The 19,280-nt window shown below is 35.3% G+C and overlaps 1 protein-coding gene across 8 annotated transcripts in view; it reads left to right on the forward strand.

Moving 5' to 3' along the window:
* REV1 (REV1 DNA directed polymerase) overlaps positions 1 to 19,280 on the forward strand; it is a 65,850-nt gene that overhangs the window by 21,233 nt on the left and 25,337 nt on the right. For 7 of the 8 annotated variants that reach the window (XR_006703410.1, XM_045445727.1, XM_045445728.1 and 4 more), the window contains 5 exons: positions 4,432 to 4,584; positions 7,460 to 8,166; positions 10,911 to 11,018; positions 12,399 to 12,515; positions 16,956 to 17,064. Coding sequence is in view for 7 of the 8 variants with exons in the window: in XM_045445727.1 (XP_045301683.1) it covers positions 4,432 to 4,584; positions 7,460 to 8,166; positions 10,911 to 11,018; positions 12,399 to 12,515; positions 16,956 to 17,064 (1,194 nt within the window). In the remaining variant the exon portion in view is untranslated. Of the gene's footprint in view, positions 1 to 4,431; positions 4,585 to 7,459; positions 8,167 to 10,910; positions 11,019 to 12,398; positions 12,516 to 14,927; positions 15,094 to 16,955; positions 17,065 to 19,280 lie in introns of those variants that run through there. The other variant, XM_045445733.1, reaches the window with a different exon arrangement.

The following is a 19,280-nucleotide window of genomic DNA, read 5'->3' on the forward strand; positions in this document are numbered from 1 at the left end:
TAATTTTTAATTAATAAGTTTTTAAAATTGGAATACTTTATATTATAAACACACATTGCCTCTTAAGAGTGAAAAATAATGTCTTAACACCAGTGTACTCTTTAACCTCACATTGATAATTTAGGTAGCCTAGTATGTTAGTGTTCTTGCAACAACCTTAGCTACGAGGAATTAGGGGAGATGACTCAGGTAAGCAGCAGGAAGCAGTGATGGGAAGGGATTGGCTAAGCATGGTATTCATTCAGCAAATGCTTGTGCATCTCTGATGGGCTAGATGGTGCTCTGTGTATTTGGGAATTATCGATGAAGCAAACAAAGATCCCATCCCTACCTCTTGGAGCTTATGTGTTCTATTGAAGAAAACATAATAAACAGTATGCTTGGTATATGAGTAAATTCTATCCTGTGTTAAAAGTACATGCTAAGAGGTAAGGAGAAGACCAGGGTATTGTGGACCTGGAGTACTCAGGACAAAGAGGAAGAGCAGTTTGAGGTATTAATATCTTTTAGTTGTTACATTATGGTTCTTCTGTTGTTGATTTGGAATTGATGTTCTAAATCAGCGGCCATTCGTATTAATTTCCTAAGTTTAAATATGTCCTCTGAACCTTGGCGATGAGCCATAACTTAAGTGAATTTATATTTTGAAATGGTATATATAGATGTATGAAAATTAAAAGTGAAAATATTAAAATCCTCATTTGTAAAAGAAGGCTAATATTGACATGATATGATTATGTGAGAACTAGAAATAATTTGTGCAATTATCTAGCATAATGCCTGGCACATTGTCAGAGGCAAAATATAGAAGTTCCTTTGTTGTTTTATTTTTATTCTGTAAACATCAGCAATTGTTAAAAAATAAATTCCAAAATGTCAAAAGTATATATCTATTTATTTGCTTATTCACTCGTTTTTAAATTTTATTTATTTTGAGAGAGAGAGAGCATGCACTTGAGCAGGGGAGGGGCAGAGAGAGGGGAGAGAGAGAATCCGAAGCAGGCTGTTTGCTGTCAGCATGAAGCCTGATGCGGGGCTCGATCCCACTAACCGTGAGATCATGACCAGAGCTGAACCAAGAATCAGACGCTTAACCAACTGAGCCACCCAAGTGCCCCAAAAGTGCATTTTTAGAAAGTGCATTTGGCTTCCAGAAAACCATATGTATCTTAGAGATTAAAATTTTTTTAAACCTTGGGGGATTAGGTTGACAGCCTATCCTTGGAATATGTCACCAGTGCCTTTTGCTGTTTTCTCATGACCTGACCCTTCATTACATCAGATCAAAGAACGTGGCTTTTAGCTATGTGTCTCCTTAAAAAAGGAGCTGTGTGGTTTTCAGTATAAGAAGTTTGTATCACCACCTCATGCCAGTCAGAGTGGCTAAAATGAAGAAATCAGGAGACTATAGATGCTGGCGAGGATGTGGAGAAACGGGAACCCTCTTGCACTGCCGGTGGGAATGCAAACTGGTGCAGCCATTCTGGAAAACAGTGTGGAGGTTACTCAAAAAATTAAAAATAGAACTACCCTATGACCCAGCAATAGCACTGCTAGGAATTTATCCAAGGAATACAGGAGTGTTGATGCACTGGGGCACATGTACCCCAATGTTTATAGCAGCAATTTCAACAATAGCCAAATTATGGAAAGAGCCTAAGTGTCCATCAACTGACGAATGGATAAAGAAGATGTGGTTTATATATACATTGGAATACTACTTGGCAATGAGAAAGAATGAAATATGGCCTTTTGTAGCAACGTGGATGGAACTGGAGAGTGTTATGCTAAGTGAAATAAGTCATACAGAGAAAGACAGATACCATATGTTTTCACTTATTTGTGGATCCTGAGAAACTTAACAGAAAACCATGGGGGAGGGGATGGGGGAACAAAAAAAGTTACAGAGAGGGAAGGGGGCAAACCATAAGAGACTCTTAAATACTGAGAGCAAACTGAGGGTTGATGGGGTTGGTGGAGAGGGGAAAGTGGGTAATGGGCATTGAGGAGGGCACCTGTTGGGATGAGCACTGGGTGTTGTATGGAAACCAATTTGACAATATATTTAATATGAAAAAAGTTTGTATCATTCCACAGTTGTACTGTGTGTTGTCATGTGCAGACAATCCTATCATCGTGCTAGGGCTAGAATTTTGATCTGAGGATATTAGTTTGACTTTGGAGGGAATGGTGGAGATCCATAGATAGTAGGAAAGTGGGTTGAAAAGGGCACTTGCTGAGTGGAACTTGATTTGCTTAGAAAATGGGAGTTTACATTAGAGCTTTTTTTTCAAATACCTACTCTTCCTTCTTGCCCTGAATATAACTAGAGAGAATACAATCAAAAAAGCAACGTAAGGCAGTTACAAGTTTTAAAGTTCACCTGAGTGGATTTTATTTTGGTTTGAAATCAGGCTTAGTCATCTGTTTTTCAATAACTGAAGTTACTTTGGACATCCTTATCATATGGCCTGTTTGCTTCATTTTATATATGAGAAGGCAGAGCTAATAAGATATATCCAAGAACAGCAGGATTCCGAATTCAGATCTTTCTGACTCCTAATTGGGTCTGCTCTTTGCCGTTTAATTAAGCTTGATGTAGATGAGTTGGCCCTGTGGAAATGGATCAGTCTGGGCATATGTCTTAATATATAAAATAAATGCCCAGTGTCTGCATGTACTAGCATGGAATCCTTTTGCGCAATTACAGTACTCTTTCTTTCATACTGTAATCCCAGTCTTGTTCATCTCTTCTCAGTAGTGTTTTTATGAGATTTTATTGTACTTAAAATTTTAAACATTATTTTAGTTATTTAACGGATGATAAATGATACTCTTTTCTATAATTTTCCTGTTTTCAGTTTGAGCAGTTTAAACAGCAACTACCACTTCTAAGTGTTTGAGGTGATTGCTTTGCTTTGATTAGAATTCCCTGGTGTCTGTGTATGTGCCATTAAACCTGAGTTAATGTGGGCATGAATATAAGGCCACGACTTCTAAGAGGCAAGGGAGTCCTTTAATGAAGAAGTTCTAGGTATGAGATTATTTTACTGAAACCTTTGCCTTGCAAATCTTATACTTTTATATAGTATAAATTAGGGATTTTCAAATTTTTGTCCTCATCCTTTTTTTCAGACAATGTAATGTGGATATCTGAAGGGTAAGATAGTTAATGAGAAGCTGCTGTGATTCACCCCACTGCCTCCTCAAACCTGACAAGTGCTGTGGAGCACAGTTTAAAAATGCTGTCCTTAGTTACTAAGGCTGATTTTGTTTTTGTTCTTCATTTTGTGTTGAGTCTCTTGTAGCAGGGGACCCTGCCTCCTATGGTTAGGTTCCCAGGTGGGTCTGCTGGCAGTGAGAGGTGGTGATTGTTGCAGTTTATGCCAGCTCATTGGGGTCTCCTGCTGGGGGTAACTGGCTCCCAGTCAAACTCTGCCCTTTCTTTTTAAGCTCCCAAACTATAATACGTTAGCACATCTGCCACGTACGTACTTAAACGATACTCTGAAGAGCCCATACTTCACATGGGCTAAAATGTTTCTAATTACATTAACTGTATAGATTAGAGTGCTTATTCAGTTCACTTACATAAAAGTTGACAGCAGTTTCACCTCATGATTTCTTTCATTTCTCTTGTGTTTTTGTATCTTGCCTCAATTTATTCTTTATAGAAAATGTATACGACTAATTTCTGGTATAGATTTGGCTTTTTTTTTTTTTTTTTTTTTTTAATGGTGTCATTTACATTTTTTCTCACAGTATTACACAGTTCTTGTAAAATTATTTTTACTTGACTAACAAACCAACAGACACATTTCAGATGATTCCCCAATGACTTGTAGGTAGTATTTTATCAGAAAATACATTCTTGGTCTCCAAGAGCTCAAAAACAAATAGCTTATTTTCAGTATCTGTAATAAAAAACCAATCTGTACCCTGTAGGAGAGAGGGCAAGAAGTTGTATACGTATTTTTATACCTTTTATTCCCCTTCCTGAGCTCATGGTGTGGAAATTGGGAATTCTCATCCATTTTAGTTATTCTGGAAAAGCTTACTAGAGGAGATTTGAGAAAATCTTGATGATTCTGTATGAATTGTTTGAGGGGGAGTTGTGGTAAAAATATTAAAGTCATGAGGATTAAAGTATTGACTAGTCGAACTCGTGCTTGCAGTTTTGTCATCTTACTCTATTTCTTTTTCCCCTCATGTAATGTTGTTGGCCATTGACTTTTAAAGGAATATCTTATTCTTAAGTGTTTAAGTAAGATTATGTTGCATTAGGGCCACTAAAACAGAGGGAGAAGAAATAAACTAGGAGAATAGGTGGCTCATTGTTGGTGAAAAACTCCGTTGTTAACATTTATTTTTCATGAAACTTCTTTTCCTCAAGTATTAAACTCTTAAGTTGGTTTTACTTTTTTGTTTCAGCATCAAAGCTGGACGACTCCTGTCCTACATTCCCTATCAGCTGTACAGCAAGCAGTCCAACATGCAGAAGGGTCTCAACTTTAATCCTGTGTGCAAACCTGAGGATCCTGTGCCGGGTCCAAGCAGTGTATCCAAACAGCTGAACAACAGGGTGTAAGTTTCTCTAGATTGGGGAATGCTGCAAAGCTGGGTTTTAGCAGTGGGTGTGGGTACTGCTCCTGCTTTGCTGAAATAGAAACAAATACAAAACATGGCCATTTATCTATATTAAACATGTTAAAATATGTTTGTGGGTATCTTACCTAAAAATTATTTTGGGGGTGTCTACGTGGCTCAGTTAAGCATCCAACTTTGGCTCAGGTCATGATCTCATGGTTTGTGAGTTTAAGCCCCACATTGGGCTCTGTGCTGACACTGTGGAGCCTGCTTGAGATTCTCTCTCTCTCCCCTTTTCTCTCTACTCCTCCCCCACTTTTACACGTGCCCTCCCAAAAAATAAATAAACTTAAAAATTAAATTTATTTTTATCATGAAAGTTTCTTAAATAAAATGTAAATAAGGAAGCTTTCCCAATCAGTGTAGATTCCCCTGTTATACTAATGGATCTTAAATTACTGGAAGTAAAATTTTCCATGGATTTGCCCAAAATTACTTCCACATAAGTAATTTGCTGTAGAATGTTGCTTTCTCAAAAACCAAGCTAATTGCACCAGTATGCTTTTGTTGTGTGCTATATACATAATAAATGTGTTAACATTTCTAGGTTATTTTTGAAAATTTCCAAATTCATAGCAGTTTTACATATGTAAATATATTTACATTGGTAAAAATTTAGTTGGTGACCCTCAGTGTTACAGCTAGAGGTAACTCTAGACTTTATTCCATGTGGCAGATTTAAAAAAATATATTGATTAAGCTTTAATTGCAGTTATCTTGGGTAAATTGGTTTCATGATTAATTGGTGTGTTGCCTTAACTTGTATGTCAGGTGGTTTATTATCACTAGTGTTCTCCTTATTTATTAAATTGCTTGCTTTGGGAGTTGGATATATATATATATTTAAAGACCAGAAGTCCAATTAAGCTGGGAGGATCTGATATCACTACCTTCAGTAGTTTTTGTTGTCATTTGTATTTTATCTTGTATTCACTTATAAGCATATTCATGTTTTTCACATTACCTAACCCTTTCAATTTTTTTAGCACCATCAGGGTGCACAACAAATAATATCAGAAAATCTTTCCAAATGTGCAACTTCGTATTTTTCTCTTACAGTAACAAAAATAGGAACTAGGTGGTTGTTATTTTTAATTATCCCTTGTGTTAGTTTTAGCAGGAATTTACCTATTAGATTGTACTTTTTAATACATGTACACTTTTGCCTAATTAATGTATGTCTCCCAATGATGTATTTCCATTACAGCTACTTTATGAATATCCATTTGTGTAGGCTGAAAAACTGTAGTACAGAAAGAATGTATATTAGGAATGTGTTTCTTGCCAGTGTTTGTAATTCTGTTGCATATGTTGCTAGTACACATGAGAAGAATCTTATTGTTTGTCACACAGAAAACTAGATGTCAGGCTTTTCTGACTTAACTCACTTTTGTTGCTTTCCATAATATTTATTCTTTAGTAAATACGTTTTATAAATTTCTTTGAAGTTCTTTTATGTGACTTCTTGTTCCCTTGCTTTCTCTTTATCTCAAGGGCCAGACATGTAGCAAATGAGGTTTTCTTTCCTTCTTCTTTTATTTTAATTGCTCCCTGATCTTCTATTTTCCCTTTTCACTGGCATGATCATCTGTGAAGATTGGACCTAATCAGAATTGCCTGTCATAAATCATGAGATGGTTCAGCCAGAGCCAACCCAGAAATGGGTGGTAATGTTTTGCATCTGTCTCATGTGTGACTTTTCTGTTTATTCATACTGTTACTGCTAATCTCTTGTGTTGGTATTAGGATGAGAGACTTTAGATTAAACTTGGTAATACTGTGGCAGCCTCACAAATGCCTGGGTATCATGTATCAGGCAACCTTCTCTGGAGCCTGAACTGTAATTGGGTTAATGGTGTGGGTGTTTCTAAGTAGAATGAATTGCTGTTCTGTAATTCAGGTTTTTGTTTTTGTTACTTAGATCATTTTTGTGAATGCAAGTGAAATTTGTCTTTATTATAGAGTATTAACAAGCAAATATGTAGAGGAGTCAGAATGTGAATTTAGCAAAACATTTGTCATAGGTCCTACATTTATAAACTTGTCCTCCAGAAACTTGGTCAGATTGCCTTGGACCACCCTGGTGTCTGAATATGCTTTTTTAAGAAATGAAATGCCATTTCCTTTGTTAATAAGCAGATGTCCTCATTTTACTAGGTATACATTTTATTGAATTACCCATACACATTAACCTAGTTCTTTTTACCTACTCATGACAGTGGGCCTATTAAGGGATTAGTAAATACAGTCTGTCAGTCTTCCTGAGTGAAACTAACTGGCCCTAGGATTGTAGCAGTATCATATTTAATGTGTTGAACAATGCCTTACATAAAACTAAAACTAGGAATATTAATTCAGATAAAGTTTCTTATCCATTTTTATGGGAGTTATTTATGTTAACTCCCATAATTTATTGACTCCCTAGTAAATGCCAGATACTGTGCTACTGTGGGTCTTTAGGGATTACAGGTTCCATTTAAATTTTAGTGGGAAGAATAATTGAAAATAGTTTTTATTTTTCTTCAACCTGAGATTCTTTTGTGTTTCTTCTTTGGGAGTATTTGAAGTTTGAAAAAAAAAGAACAAAACTTAAAAGACTTTATGTTCTAGGATTTTCATAGTTACCTTGCTACTTTGGTTTACCTAAGAATTATCTTAGTTGGAAGAGAAAGAATATAAAATTTATGGCTTAATTTTTCAATTTTTAGGGGGAGAAATATTGAAGGTGTGCATCACTAAGACCATGTTTACATTAAAAATTGTTTTAGCCTGAAAGTCACATATCAATTTAAATCTTTTTTTCTATCTGTAGAAATCACATAATTAAGAAGATTGAGACAGAAAATGAAGTCAAAGTCAATGGAATGAACAGTTGGAATGAAGAAGATGCCAATAATGATTTTAGTTTTGCGGAGCTGGAGCACATCCTTCCAGGAAGGAAACAAAACGGAATTCCGCATCACAGAGACAGCACTGCCATTTTTAATGGACATACTCCTAGCTCTAATGGTGCCTTACAGATGCAGGATTGCTTGGTGCCCATGGGCAACAGTGTTGCCAGCAGGCTTTCTCCAGACTTTGCCCAGGAGGAGGAGCAGGCTGAGAAGAGCAGCACTGACTTCAGAGACTGCATTTTGCATCAGTTGCAACAGAGCACTAGAAACACAGATGCTGTGCGGAATCCACACAGAACTCATTCCTTCTCCTTATCATCTTTGCACAGTAACACTAAAATAAATGGTGCTCACCACTCCGCTGTTCAGGGGCCTTCAAGCACAAAAAGCACTTCAGTACCTGCTCTTAGCAAGGCAGCACCTTCAGTGCCATCCAAACCTTCAGATTGCAATTTTATTTCAGACTTCTACTCCCACTCAAGACTGCATCACATATCAATGTGGAAGTGTGAATTGACTGAGTTTGTCAATACCCTACAAAGACAAAGTAGTGGTATCTTTCCAGGAAGGGAAAAGTTAAAAAAAATGAAAACAGGCAGGTCTGCACTTGTTGTAACTGACACAGGTAGATACTTACTAACATTGTTTTCTTAAGAAACAATAGTACTTGACCATTTTGTTCTTAAGGTATCACTGGTATTCTGATCAGTACTAAGCTTTCATAAAAGTCTTTAGGAATATCGGGGCATGTAAATTAACAGTAAGTATAGCAGATTATAGAAAGCTTTCTTCCTTATTAAAATATTTTTTACAAATTTAGATTTAAATGTTGGCTAGCTGAATATTTTCAGGTAACTTAAACAGTAACAAGGTTGGGATTCTGAGCATTCATTCCTCATGTAGACCTTGTCAGTTGTTGAAATTTTGAACTGTGTAAAATACAACATGTAATTCTATCCAGTGCTCAAATTCTTGTAAGAATAAATTGGTTTGGTAAGAGTAACTTAATTCTAGAAGCTGGCATCTGAATGATTTTTAAATTATTAAAGAACTGACTTAATAGCTACTCTAATTACAGTGGTAAACTTGTAGTGAGATTAAGTATTTTCACATAATAGTAGATGGGTTAATTGTATTTTGTTTTTTAATACTTTTCTTGTCTTCAAAAGCAAACAGAACCAACAATTACAGACTATTTCTATGCAGTCATTACTAATTAGTTTCTGGTTTGAGGTTTTAGATAACTGTTTACAGAATATATGGTTTTGTTTTGTTTTTTAGAGAGATATCTCAGATTATCTCATATTACCTTTTAACTTACAGCTATGGAAACTGAGGTACAGAGAGAAGCTCATGGTTCTGCCCTAGACAGTGATAGAGCTTCTCCCTGTGGGTTTTTTTCTATTATGTTTTGTTGTGTTTGATGTAGTCCTAAATACTTTGTGTTACTTATGAGATATTTCAGAATAATGTTACAGGTATTAGATTATCCATTCATCATCCCTTGGCCTCATATGGTAAAGGTCATTTAATTTTGAAAGCTGCAAAGAATTATTATGAATTAGTTTCATGAATGGAATAAAATGATAAATTTTTATATTGTATGAAAGCATTCAGTAGGTGTTTGGTATATGCATTCTGTACTACTTGAATATTTAAAGCAGTTATTTGGGGTCTATATTATGTTTATATAATATTTATATACAGCAAAATTATAATTGTTAAGATTTATTTTCTAAATCATTTCTTGAGATAATACAGAGGATAGCAAGGAAGTGCATGGCTTGAGTTCAATAATGTATCCTTAATCCAAATTCTGACTCTGCAGGGCCATGGGCCAGTTCACCTCTCTGGGTCTCAGTTTCCCCTTCACGGTGGAGTGATAGGTGGTCCATGGTGCTCACCTTGTGGGCTTCTGAACTTAAGGGAAGATAACATGAACAAAGGCTTGTTGCCTTGCACATAGTGAGAACTTGGTGCTTTCACACTGCTTTCACAGTCACAATTTGGTAAATGTAGTAGTCTGAACCATTGGGGAGTAAAAATGTAAGGTTTTGGAAGCTTATTCTGAAGACTTAACACCTTCAGTACTAGTATTCTTAAACCTATCAACAGAAAACTTTTTTATGAGATTAGAACTTTTTTTTTTTTTTTTAACGTTTATTTAGTTTTTGAGAGAGACAGAGCGGGAATGGGGGGGGTGGGCAGAGAGAGAGGGAGACACAGAATCCAAAGCAGGTTCTGAGCTGTCAGCACAGAACCTGATGCAGCCCGACGCGGGCTTGAACTCATGAACCACTAGGTCATGACCTGAGCCTAAGTCGGACGCCTAACCAACTGAGCCACCCAGGTGCCCTGAGATTAGAACTTTTTACAAGCTTGGAGTTCTTATTTCCAAGAATTCTATATTTTAGAGGACTAGGAAAAAGGTCTAAGGATGGAGCTGATAAAGAACAAAGCTCTAGTTGTGGCTGGATTGGTTGCAGTAACCCTGATAAACCAAAATACATAGCTCAGGGTGATTAGAAGGCAGAGTCCTTAGGAGAGGACACTACCCTTTTCTTGAAAGTGCCATATATGCTTCAGAGCTGATTTTTAATAGTGCTTAGTGGCTAAAGGAGGAAAATTGTATATATTTACCTACAGATTTATATGTAGGTATTTGTTTTATAGACTTTTTCTAAATATATCTAGAGCAACAATGTGATGGTTCCAGGGCTCAAATCAGACTGCCTAGAGTTGAAATCCAGTTCAGCTTCTTCTTACTGGCTGCATAACACAGTCATTAACATAACATAATATTAATCTATCAGATGGACCTAATAAGATTATATATTTCATCATATTGAGAATTTAAATAAATACATGTAAACCTCTTAAAACAGTGCATGACACCTACCAAGCACTCTATACTGGCAGTTTTTACTGTTTTTTTTATCAAGGAATATTTGTAGACTGCATATGGAATACTGATCATCTAAAGTTACTTAGCTCCACGTAACTATATGAAAGTACTTTTATACATTTTAATAAAATATTCACACAAATAACTTTAAGTATTTAGACATACTTTGGATGAAAGACTTAATTATTACAATATAGATTAGGAAAACATGCTATCTTCATAATTGATTTCAAACTATGTTTGCAAACTAAATTTATATCTCTGGATTATGTTTAGAGCCAAAGAAACTGATGTTTGACCTTGCTTGAAGTGATTGAAATATTCTGTAATAGATACTGTATTTTTTTGAGACTTCATTCAACTTATAGGCACTTAAAGTACAATTTTTAAAATTAAATAGACCTGATTTTTTTTTTTATATTAAAAATTAGCTTCAGGTTTGAACATTTTCTTTTTCCTTCTAGGAAATATGTCAGTATTGAGTTCACCCAGGCATCAGAGCTGTATAATGCATGTTGATATGGATTGCTTCTTTGTATCAGTGGGTATACGAAATAGACCAGATCTCAAAGGTCTGTATTCTTGTTCATATTTTAAGAAAACTTGATATTGTTATAAATATATATTCTAAGGGATCATAAAACCTTCAAGAAATATTATTTTCATTTTCCTTGGCAAAATAAATCCCTGCTTCCAAGTTTTCTGACTCAGTTATCAAGAAAGATAAAGGGAAATTAGAAACATTTTGTTCTCCCTGTGGAGGTTAGGTCTTTTAGGGAAGAATACTCCTCTTCAGCTGAAAGATCTCATCTAAGACTAATAAGACTGGTACCTGCATTGGGCATTTTCTATATTTTTACATATTTACTATTACTTGGTTATTAAATAGAGATTTTATGGTAGCATCTTCCGCAGTTTGGGTCCATGTGCTTTCTTTCTCTTTGGTAAATAACTTGATTAACTGTTCTGATGATGCTAGTGCACATTCCAACTTTTTGGTTTGAGAATAATTTTCATTATTGAATATTGCTGAGATATGCTGTCATCTTTGTTTTAATGGAATTTCAGATATTTGTGAGTTAATACTTTTAAAAACATTTATTCTGGATTTTTCAGTAGTTCTGTCTGTGCTTGAAAGATGTAACTATTAGCATTTTCTTCTGAGAGTCTGTTCTTTTTCAGGAAAGCACAGAAACTGCTGGGTTAACACCAGGGCTTTATTTGTGTCATGAATAGCTACTGCTTCAGCTTTGAAGGGAGTTTAGAATGTTTAAAGAATTGAGTTTAGCCTGATGAGTCACTCTGATGGTAGTATTTTTTATCCTCACAACAAATGCATTCAGTAACATATATATGAATGATGCATGCTATTGCTTTAAAAAGTTACAGTTCTTTTGTAACTTAATGCATACACAAGGAAATGATACCTGAAAGATTTTATAACTAAACCAAAAACTGAGGGACTGGATTCTCAAGTTTATTATATAGTAGGTCAGATTGTGGTCCCTTTGCATATATATTTGTTTCTCTTGTTGTAAAATTGAAAGATTGGATGTTACCTTACTTTTCTGATATGAGAAATATAAAAAGTCCAGATGTAGTTGGTTTTCTTACCCTCTCCCACCATTCCAGTTTGAATCTAGGATCTGAGTTGACTCTTCTCTACTGTAAGAAACCAAACAAAAATCATGGGAAAGGAAGTGATAGCGTTTTAACTTAAATAAATGTATCATATTGTCATAAATAGTTTACTTTTTGGAGGGTGTTGAGAAACTTAGATGATTTTTGTATGGTGATTGAGAATGTTTAAAGATACTAGCTCCTTATGGATTAATGTCTAAAGCTAAAGAAAATATGTCATATTTTTAAAACTTTTGAAAATGTTTCCTTTACGTATTGCCATGTTAACATTCCTATATTTAGATTTAAAAATAATTTTTTTTTCCTCACAGGAAAACCAGTGGCTGTTACAAGTAACAGAGGCACAGGAAGGGCACCTTTACGTCCTGGCGCTAACCCCCAGTTGGAGTGGCAGTATTACCAGAATAAAATCCTGAAAGGCAAAGCAGGTACAAATGAGCTCTCTTTGAAGTCATAATGCTCCTGTTGAAGACGTCTGGATTTTGCTGCTGGTATTGTCATTACAGAAATGAAAGAGTTGAAATAATTAGCTTTTTCATTCAAGGGTTTTAAGGGTGTCAGTGACATCTTAAAGCAAAATCTGCATGCAATACAAATGACTGGTTTATAGTCCTGCTTTGTTGAATTGGATGATGATATTTTCCTGGGATAGAAAAGAATGTTTTATAGGGTGTGATTTGCTTTGTGTATATTTAGATTGGGATAAAAATAAAATCATGGACATCATTTTGTGGTGGTCTCTAGACTCAAGCTGATTACTAGTTGTTTGGTCACTGATCAACAGTAAAGACACTAAAGATTTGTGTGAGGCTGTGGAATAAGAAATAGTAGTAGGACTTTATTTATTGGAATAAGAAGATAAATACTAGGAATCATTCCCCATATCTTTGTTGAACCTGTTTGAACATTTTCTTGCCTCACTGGCTTTTGAATTTTTTGCTATTAATAAATAAAAATCATAAATTATACTGATCACAGTATTATTAACATTTTCATGTCTGTTTTATCCCCCTGAGTAAATCCCCTGAGAAATATTTGATTAGAAATTAAATTCTTTGTCATTGATCAGTTTCCTCTTGAATGTCTGCAAAGCCAAAAGTTTTTAAAAATTAATTTTCCAGAAGAATATTAATCAGAAAGTAGTCAGAAATATACAGTGGAATGGAAGGCAAGCAGTTAAATTTCATCCTGATTATTTCAGGTTCCTAGTTTTCAGTTATAAGAATTTGGGATTATTTTAGAAATGATCTCATAGAAATTAAGGCAGAAGGAAAGCCACTGGACATATCTGAGGAGTTTTTTGGAATTACAGTCTTTTTGTTGGTCGTGATTATCTGTTTACATGGTATGAATACAAAAGACAATAACTAGAGATAGAACTTTATGCTTCATGTGTACCTGTATTTTCCAGATTTCCTTTCTCTTGCTTATTTAAATCTTTTAAGAGATTTTTGACATTCCAACATTTTGTGTGTCATGAATAGATCTTGAAGTAGTCAGTATTGAGCTTAAGATTTAGTTGTATTGTGGTATGTGGCAATATGGGTAGTTTCTTAAGTATTGGTAGTATGGTTTTGTGCTAGGTTGGTTTCTAGAAAACAAGTAGCTTAAGGAAATGCATACTTGTCACATTGGGCAGTCAGTGAAAAACTTACTGAATGAGCGTTGAAAGAAGAAAAAATACCATGGACATACCGTTCAGTAATGTCTGTCAGTTATGCAGTACTCAGTTTCTCTGGTGGGTAGAATCTTGTGTGTGCTACACACATCTGTATTTCAGCAGTCTCTGCCTGGAAGTTTGGCCTTGGCAAGCACACATCCCTTAGGAGTAGCAGAGAACTAGTCCTCTTACATCTTTCCTTCCTTCACAAGTGATCTGACCACACACAGTTTATTAACAGAATACAGTTACTTAATTATCTTCGTCAGTTTAGCCACTGGATTTTCATAACACTGTAATGACCTTTTATAATTCACATCCCCTCCACCTCTACATGTGGGTAGGAAATTGGAAGGTAAATATTAAAAGAAATATTGAAATTTCACTTGACATTGAAAACTGTCAAAAATAGTTTTTCTGTCACTAGAACAGGTGAATATAATACTTTGCATTTTATATTCTTTCTTTAACTTGATGTCATTCACTTTTATGTCCTAAGCCTTTGACCCATTAGGAGCTTACCAAAATATTTGTAACATAAAATGAACAGATTGTTCTTAAAGTTTGGTTGCAACTAACCTTGTACTTAGAACTTGTTTTTTCAGTGCCTTTGTTCTTCTTTCCTTGTTACTCCCTGATCTTTCTTTCTCTGTGTCCTTATAAGACATGACATCAAATTTTAAAATATCGAGGATCAATTTAGGAATTAGAATCTTTGGCTTCTGCACAGTAGCTTTTAAAACAAAAAAATCAGTTCTGATTTTTCAGCTTGTACGTCTAGGCAAAGTATTAGAACAAATAGCATCTTTAGCCTTTTATAGATAGAAACTTTAGTTTCTTATTCGTCATATTAAAAAACTCTTTGTCTAAATACACCAGCATAACCAAGGGCTTTCCATCCATGACTTCCTTTGGAAGCTGCTTCCTGAACAGTACTCAGCAGTGACGCTTCTCATTGAGGGGACCTCATTATTTGGAATCCATTTATACTCAAGATTTTGTGGTTGGGGCCTTTTACCCTTTCCTGGATTCCAGGATGCAGATGTTTTCTTACCCCTTCAACAACTTCAGTGTTCATTCTAAAGAACAACAGTTTTTAAAATCGTTTTAGTCATAGATTTATTCTCAGCGATTTCTTTTTCACAGACTTGGGTCCCGGCCTCTGATTTCTCCAACCGTTCCTCCACATTCTCCATGTGCCCGTCTAGTTTGTCAAGTTTTGATGAGCAGTTCTCTACTTTGCCCTCCAGTGAGGACAGTGTGTCCCTGAATTTCCCTGAATCTCCCTTGAAGCAACTCACTGCGCTCGTGGAGGGATCCCTGCACTCTGCTGCACTGTGGAAAAGGTCAGCCAGCCCAGTGAAGAGAAACCCGAGGTGCTGCCTCTCAGGCAGGGCATTGGGAGCACAGGGAGCACAGACACTGTTTTCACCTCCAGCATGACTTTCCTGTGATTTTCCAGACAAGTATCGTAGATTATTTAACTAGACTTTCAAATAGAAGTCACCTAACTCCCCAACTTTCAAGGCATACATAATCATGGTTATACCTGTGAAAGGCAGCTGGTTGTGGCTCTTCAAGCTTCAGCTCTCTTTGTTGTTGTTGTTGGTTCAGTAGCAGCCTCTCTTGAACTATGATACTGACAATCCTGAAATTTCCTAAAGATTTTCAGTTTAGAATAATGGACTAAGAAAGCTGATAATATTTAGCCTTCTAAGATGCTTCAGAAAAATGGGGAAGTCTGCTCTGCACTCTGTTTTTAATGTATCATAGTATAGCATATGTGTATCATAATATATCAGAAATCATAGCTTCAATTTTATACTCTGCTGTTTTAATTTTTGAGGCAAGTGGGATTTGAGCCCATTAAGATACCAGTCCTTTCAGTTTGATTTGGGTTTATGCTTTGTGTGTTTGGGTGCCGGAATCCAGAAATACTTACGTGGGTTGCATAGTTGGGTAAAAGATGTTGACAGTTTCTGGAGTCAAATCAGGAAGACTTATTTTGGCCCATAAAGCCAGATACTTTGCCATGTGTTCCTGGGGGTGCTTTAACTTGGCTGATTTTTCATGGAACATTGTGTCTCTGAAATATGCAGAAGAGAAATCCTGGATTTGCTAGTTATATATTATACTCAAAATAGGTTTGTCTAGAATTAATTGAAGTGGTATATCTTGGCTTGTTTTACTAACTACTGCTATTTTTGTTCATAATACTAGAACTATGGCTGAGATTGTGTTTCAAGAATATATGTTTTTAAAACATAGTCTTGGAACTTAATATCCCAAGAGACCAAGAACTGAAGTTGTGTTTTAATCTTTCTCAATTGCTAGTGAAGCTAAAGGTGCTAAAGGAGGTAAAATGGCGTGCAGTCAGTACTCTCCTGATAGGTGCTTTTATAATCTTGTGTGAAGCTGTAAATTGGGTTTGGATATTAAAAGATACTAGTGAGTGGTACTGTTTAGGCTAGAGTTGTATTGTGTAAAGCAATTGGTATCTGATCACACCTGAATGTTTTTAATTGAGCATGCATTGTTAAGCCATTGAGTAGAACTTAACTGAAAGGTGGGCAGTGTTGTGAAGCTCTTTTACCCGATGTGTGTTCAAAAGAAAAACCTTAAATTTAGGATGAAACCTCTTTCTGGTATGTGACCTACTGAATTGGATCGAATGACTTACAGGAAATTGGTGTTTGTTGAGCATGTTGTTCAGTAGCTTTAAGCTTTGGAGGTAGTTTATTTAGGAAATAGCAAAGAACATTCAGAGAAATGTGTATTTTCAATTAACTTTAAGTTTCCCATTACAGAGAGCTGTATAATCCTTTCAAGGCTAAAAGAGGGATTCATCTTCCTGATAACTTTTCATCCTTTTCATCTCAAGAGACTGTTGAAGAATGTTTTATATTTATCTTTTGATTTATTGTGTAAAAAAGAAAAAAAACTAAAAAACTCAAAATCTTTACTAAAGTGAACACTTTCAATTTATTACACATTTTTGTCTGACCGCTGATGAAGTATAAATGGAAGCAAACCATTTTAGAGCTATAAGTTTTCTTTTATTAAGTAAGGAGACCAATACCAGTGGATATAACTATTTGGAATTTACTATGCATTTATATATGAAAGGAATGGAAAATACATTTCTTGAATGAAAGTTAAGGAAAATGAGTTTCCAATGTATAATCATTAAATTTTATTATTTTTAAAGCAAAGATACCAGATTCATCAATGTGGGAGAATCAAGATTCTGCACAAGCAAATGGGATTGATTCTGTTTTGTCAAAGGCTGAAATTGCCTCTTGTAGTTACGAAGCCAGGTATGTGGAAATTAAGTCTATTGTAATACTTACGGATAGTTAATCATTTTTACAGACTCTTTTGAAGTGGATTCAGACGTGCCGGTCATCCCTGTATTACATGTTATGGAAAGAAATATTTCAAGGCTTAGTCCCTTCAGTTCCTTTTTTCCTTTCACAAATGCTAGATAACTTTAAATAAATACCTTACTTTCCTGATGAATCGGTAGGTCCTACAGTGGAAACCAAAAGAAATTGGGCGTTGTCACTTTCAGACCATTGTCTTTTGAAGGATAGAATTAAAGAATTAGATGTTTTTTACTATTCATCTATTCTGATCACTCCTTTTTATAGCTAAGAAAAATCTCTTGCAATTTAAAACTCGTAATACATAATATTTTCTTAAAATTTTTTGTTAAAACTTGATTGTCTATTAAATTACAAGTAAATAATTGCGTATTGGCATACCCAATAATCTCCTCACTTAAAATTGCAGACTGTTGTCAACTTGTTAGTACCAACTTTGTGTGTAGGTCTTTATCTTACAGTAACCTTAAACTCTCATTACAATGGACTCTGTTAGTACAGGAAGAAACAGACATTATGTATGTGTTCCTCACACTTAAATCATTTAAAACTAGAAGGAGTAATAATGAATTGATTAATTTGAAAGAGCTGCCTCTTTTTTTTTTCTTTCCTGATAACTGACACTTTCTACCTTTATAATATTTACATATCGTTGGCAAGCGTTAAAGTATTTAACAATTATAAAAACAAAGAGTCCTACATCAGTTATATTTTTCAGTCTTTTTTACTTATGCCTTTGTCATTCATACTTTTCTTTTTTATTGAGATATAATTGGCACGTAACGTTATATTAGTTGCAGGTGTATAGCATAATGATTTGATATATGTAACATTTTTCAGTCCTAATTAAAAGTTGGGGTTGTTCAAGGAAGTCTAATAGGAACAAAAGATATTTCAACATCATCTAACTGAAATAGTTTAAAATCTCACCAGTTATTTTATAAAAAGAATACTTAAGAAAACTTTGAAATCAAACATACGTAATTATAAAATATTTTAAATTACTTCCCAATTATGACCTGTGAAACTTTTACTCCTAGACGGACTTTGCCTTTCTTATTGACAGAATTATGTTTTAACCTTTTCATTGTTGATAATGCAGCCCAAGAGTTGAAAATTTACTTTAATAAAAATGATAAGTCAGATACAAATGCATTCTGGATTGTTATATTTTTATTAAGCCAGGCAGTTTAGAGCTGATTTTGTGTTGTGCTCAGTAAGTCTGGCTTTTTTCCCCACTGAGTTATTGGATGATGACTTGTGCCTCTGGTGTCTGGACAGTTGTGTTCACATGTGGAGGGCATGGGGAAGCTCAGGAATACTCTCTAGGTGTTTGAGTTTTGCTCAGGGCTGAAGTGAAAGCCCCACCCTCTGTATTGCTTCTGAAGGGTGTCTCTTCTCATTCAGCACCCCAAGCTGAGTGCTGGTCAGAGGGTAGCAAGGCTGCCTCGGGGGTAAAAGTGTTTCCTGTTCCTGATGGCTTTGGACACAAGTAGCCACAGCTGTAGGAGGAGCCCGAGGAGCTCTAGGCTTCTTCTGGTGTTTGGATGTTGCAGTCGTATCGCATCAAAGATAGTGATTGTCAAGCTGAATGTATTACAGAATAATTGGTGTTACGATAATATGGTCCAAATACTATGCAGCAAGCCAGTGAGGTGGTAATTGTTTAAGGGGAAACATAAGTGATGAAAATGAATTTGAGTATAAGTTGGGGGAAGAAAAACCCATAAGAGTGGGGTTTTATCTCTTATTGTGATTTTCCTTTTGTAGAAAGCTGTTGATAGAAAGTCTCTAGAAAACAATTCTTGGATACCCTTTTCTTGTCCAATAATTGTATTTTCCTTAGGTGAGAAGATTTGTTAAAAATTTCTCACATTTGCATCAGAGAAATGTTTTTAGGGTTGGAGTAGGGACTGGATATAGGGATGGGCCTCCCAGTTTTATCCATTGTTGAGTTTCCAAAAGACACAGACTAATAATGAGGTCAGGAAAGGATGGTATGTACACATGAGGGTAGAAATTATGGAAAGGTAGAATGTATATACGAAGGCTAGAATATACATTACTGTTAGTAGTTTTACTCATACTTAACAGAAAGAGCAAGATTTATACATAAGTGAGAAGGTAGATATATGGATGAATAGGAAGTG

Source organism: Leopardus geoffroyi, chromosome A3 (assembly GCF_018350155.1).
Source record: "Leopardus geoffroyi isolate Oge1 chromosome A3, O.geoffroyi_Oge1_pat1.0, whole genome shotgun sequence".
Taxonomy (NCBI): Eukaryota; Metazoa; Chordata; class Mammalia; order Carnivora; family Felidae; genus Leopardus; species Leopardus geoffroyi.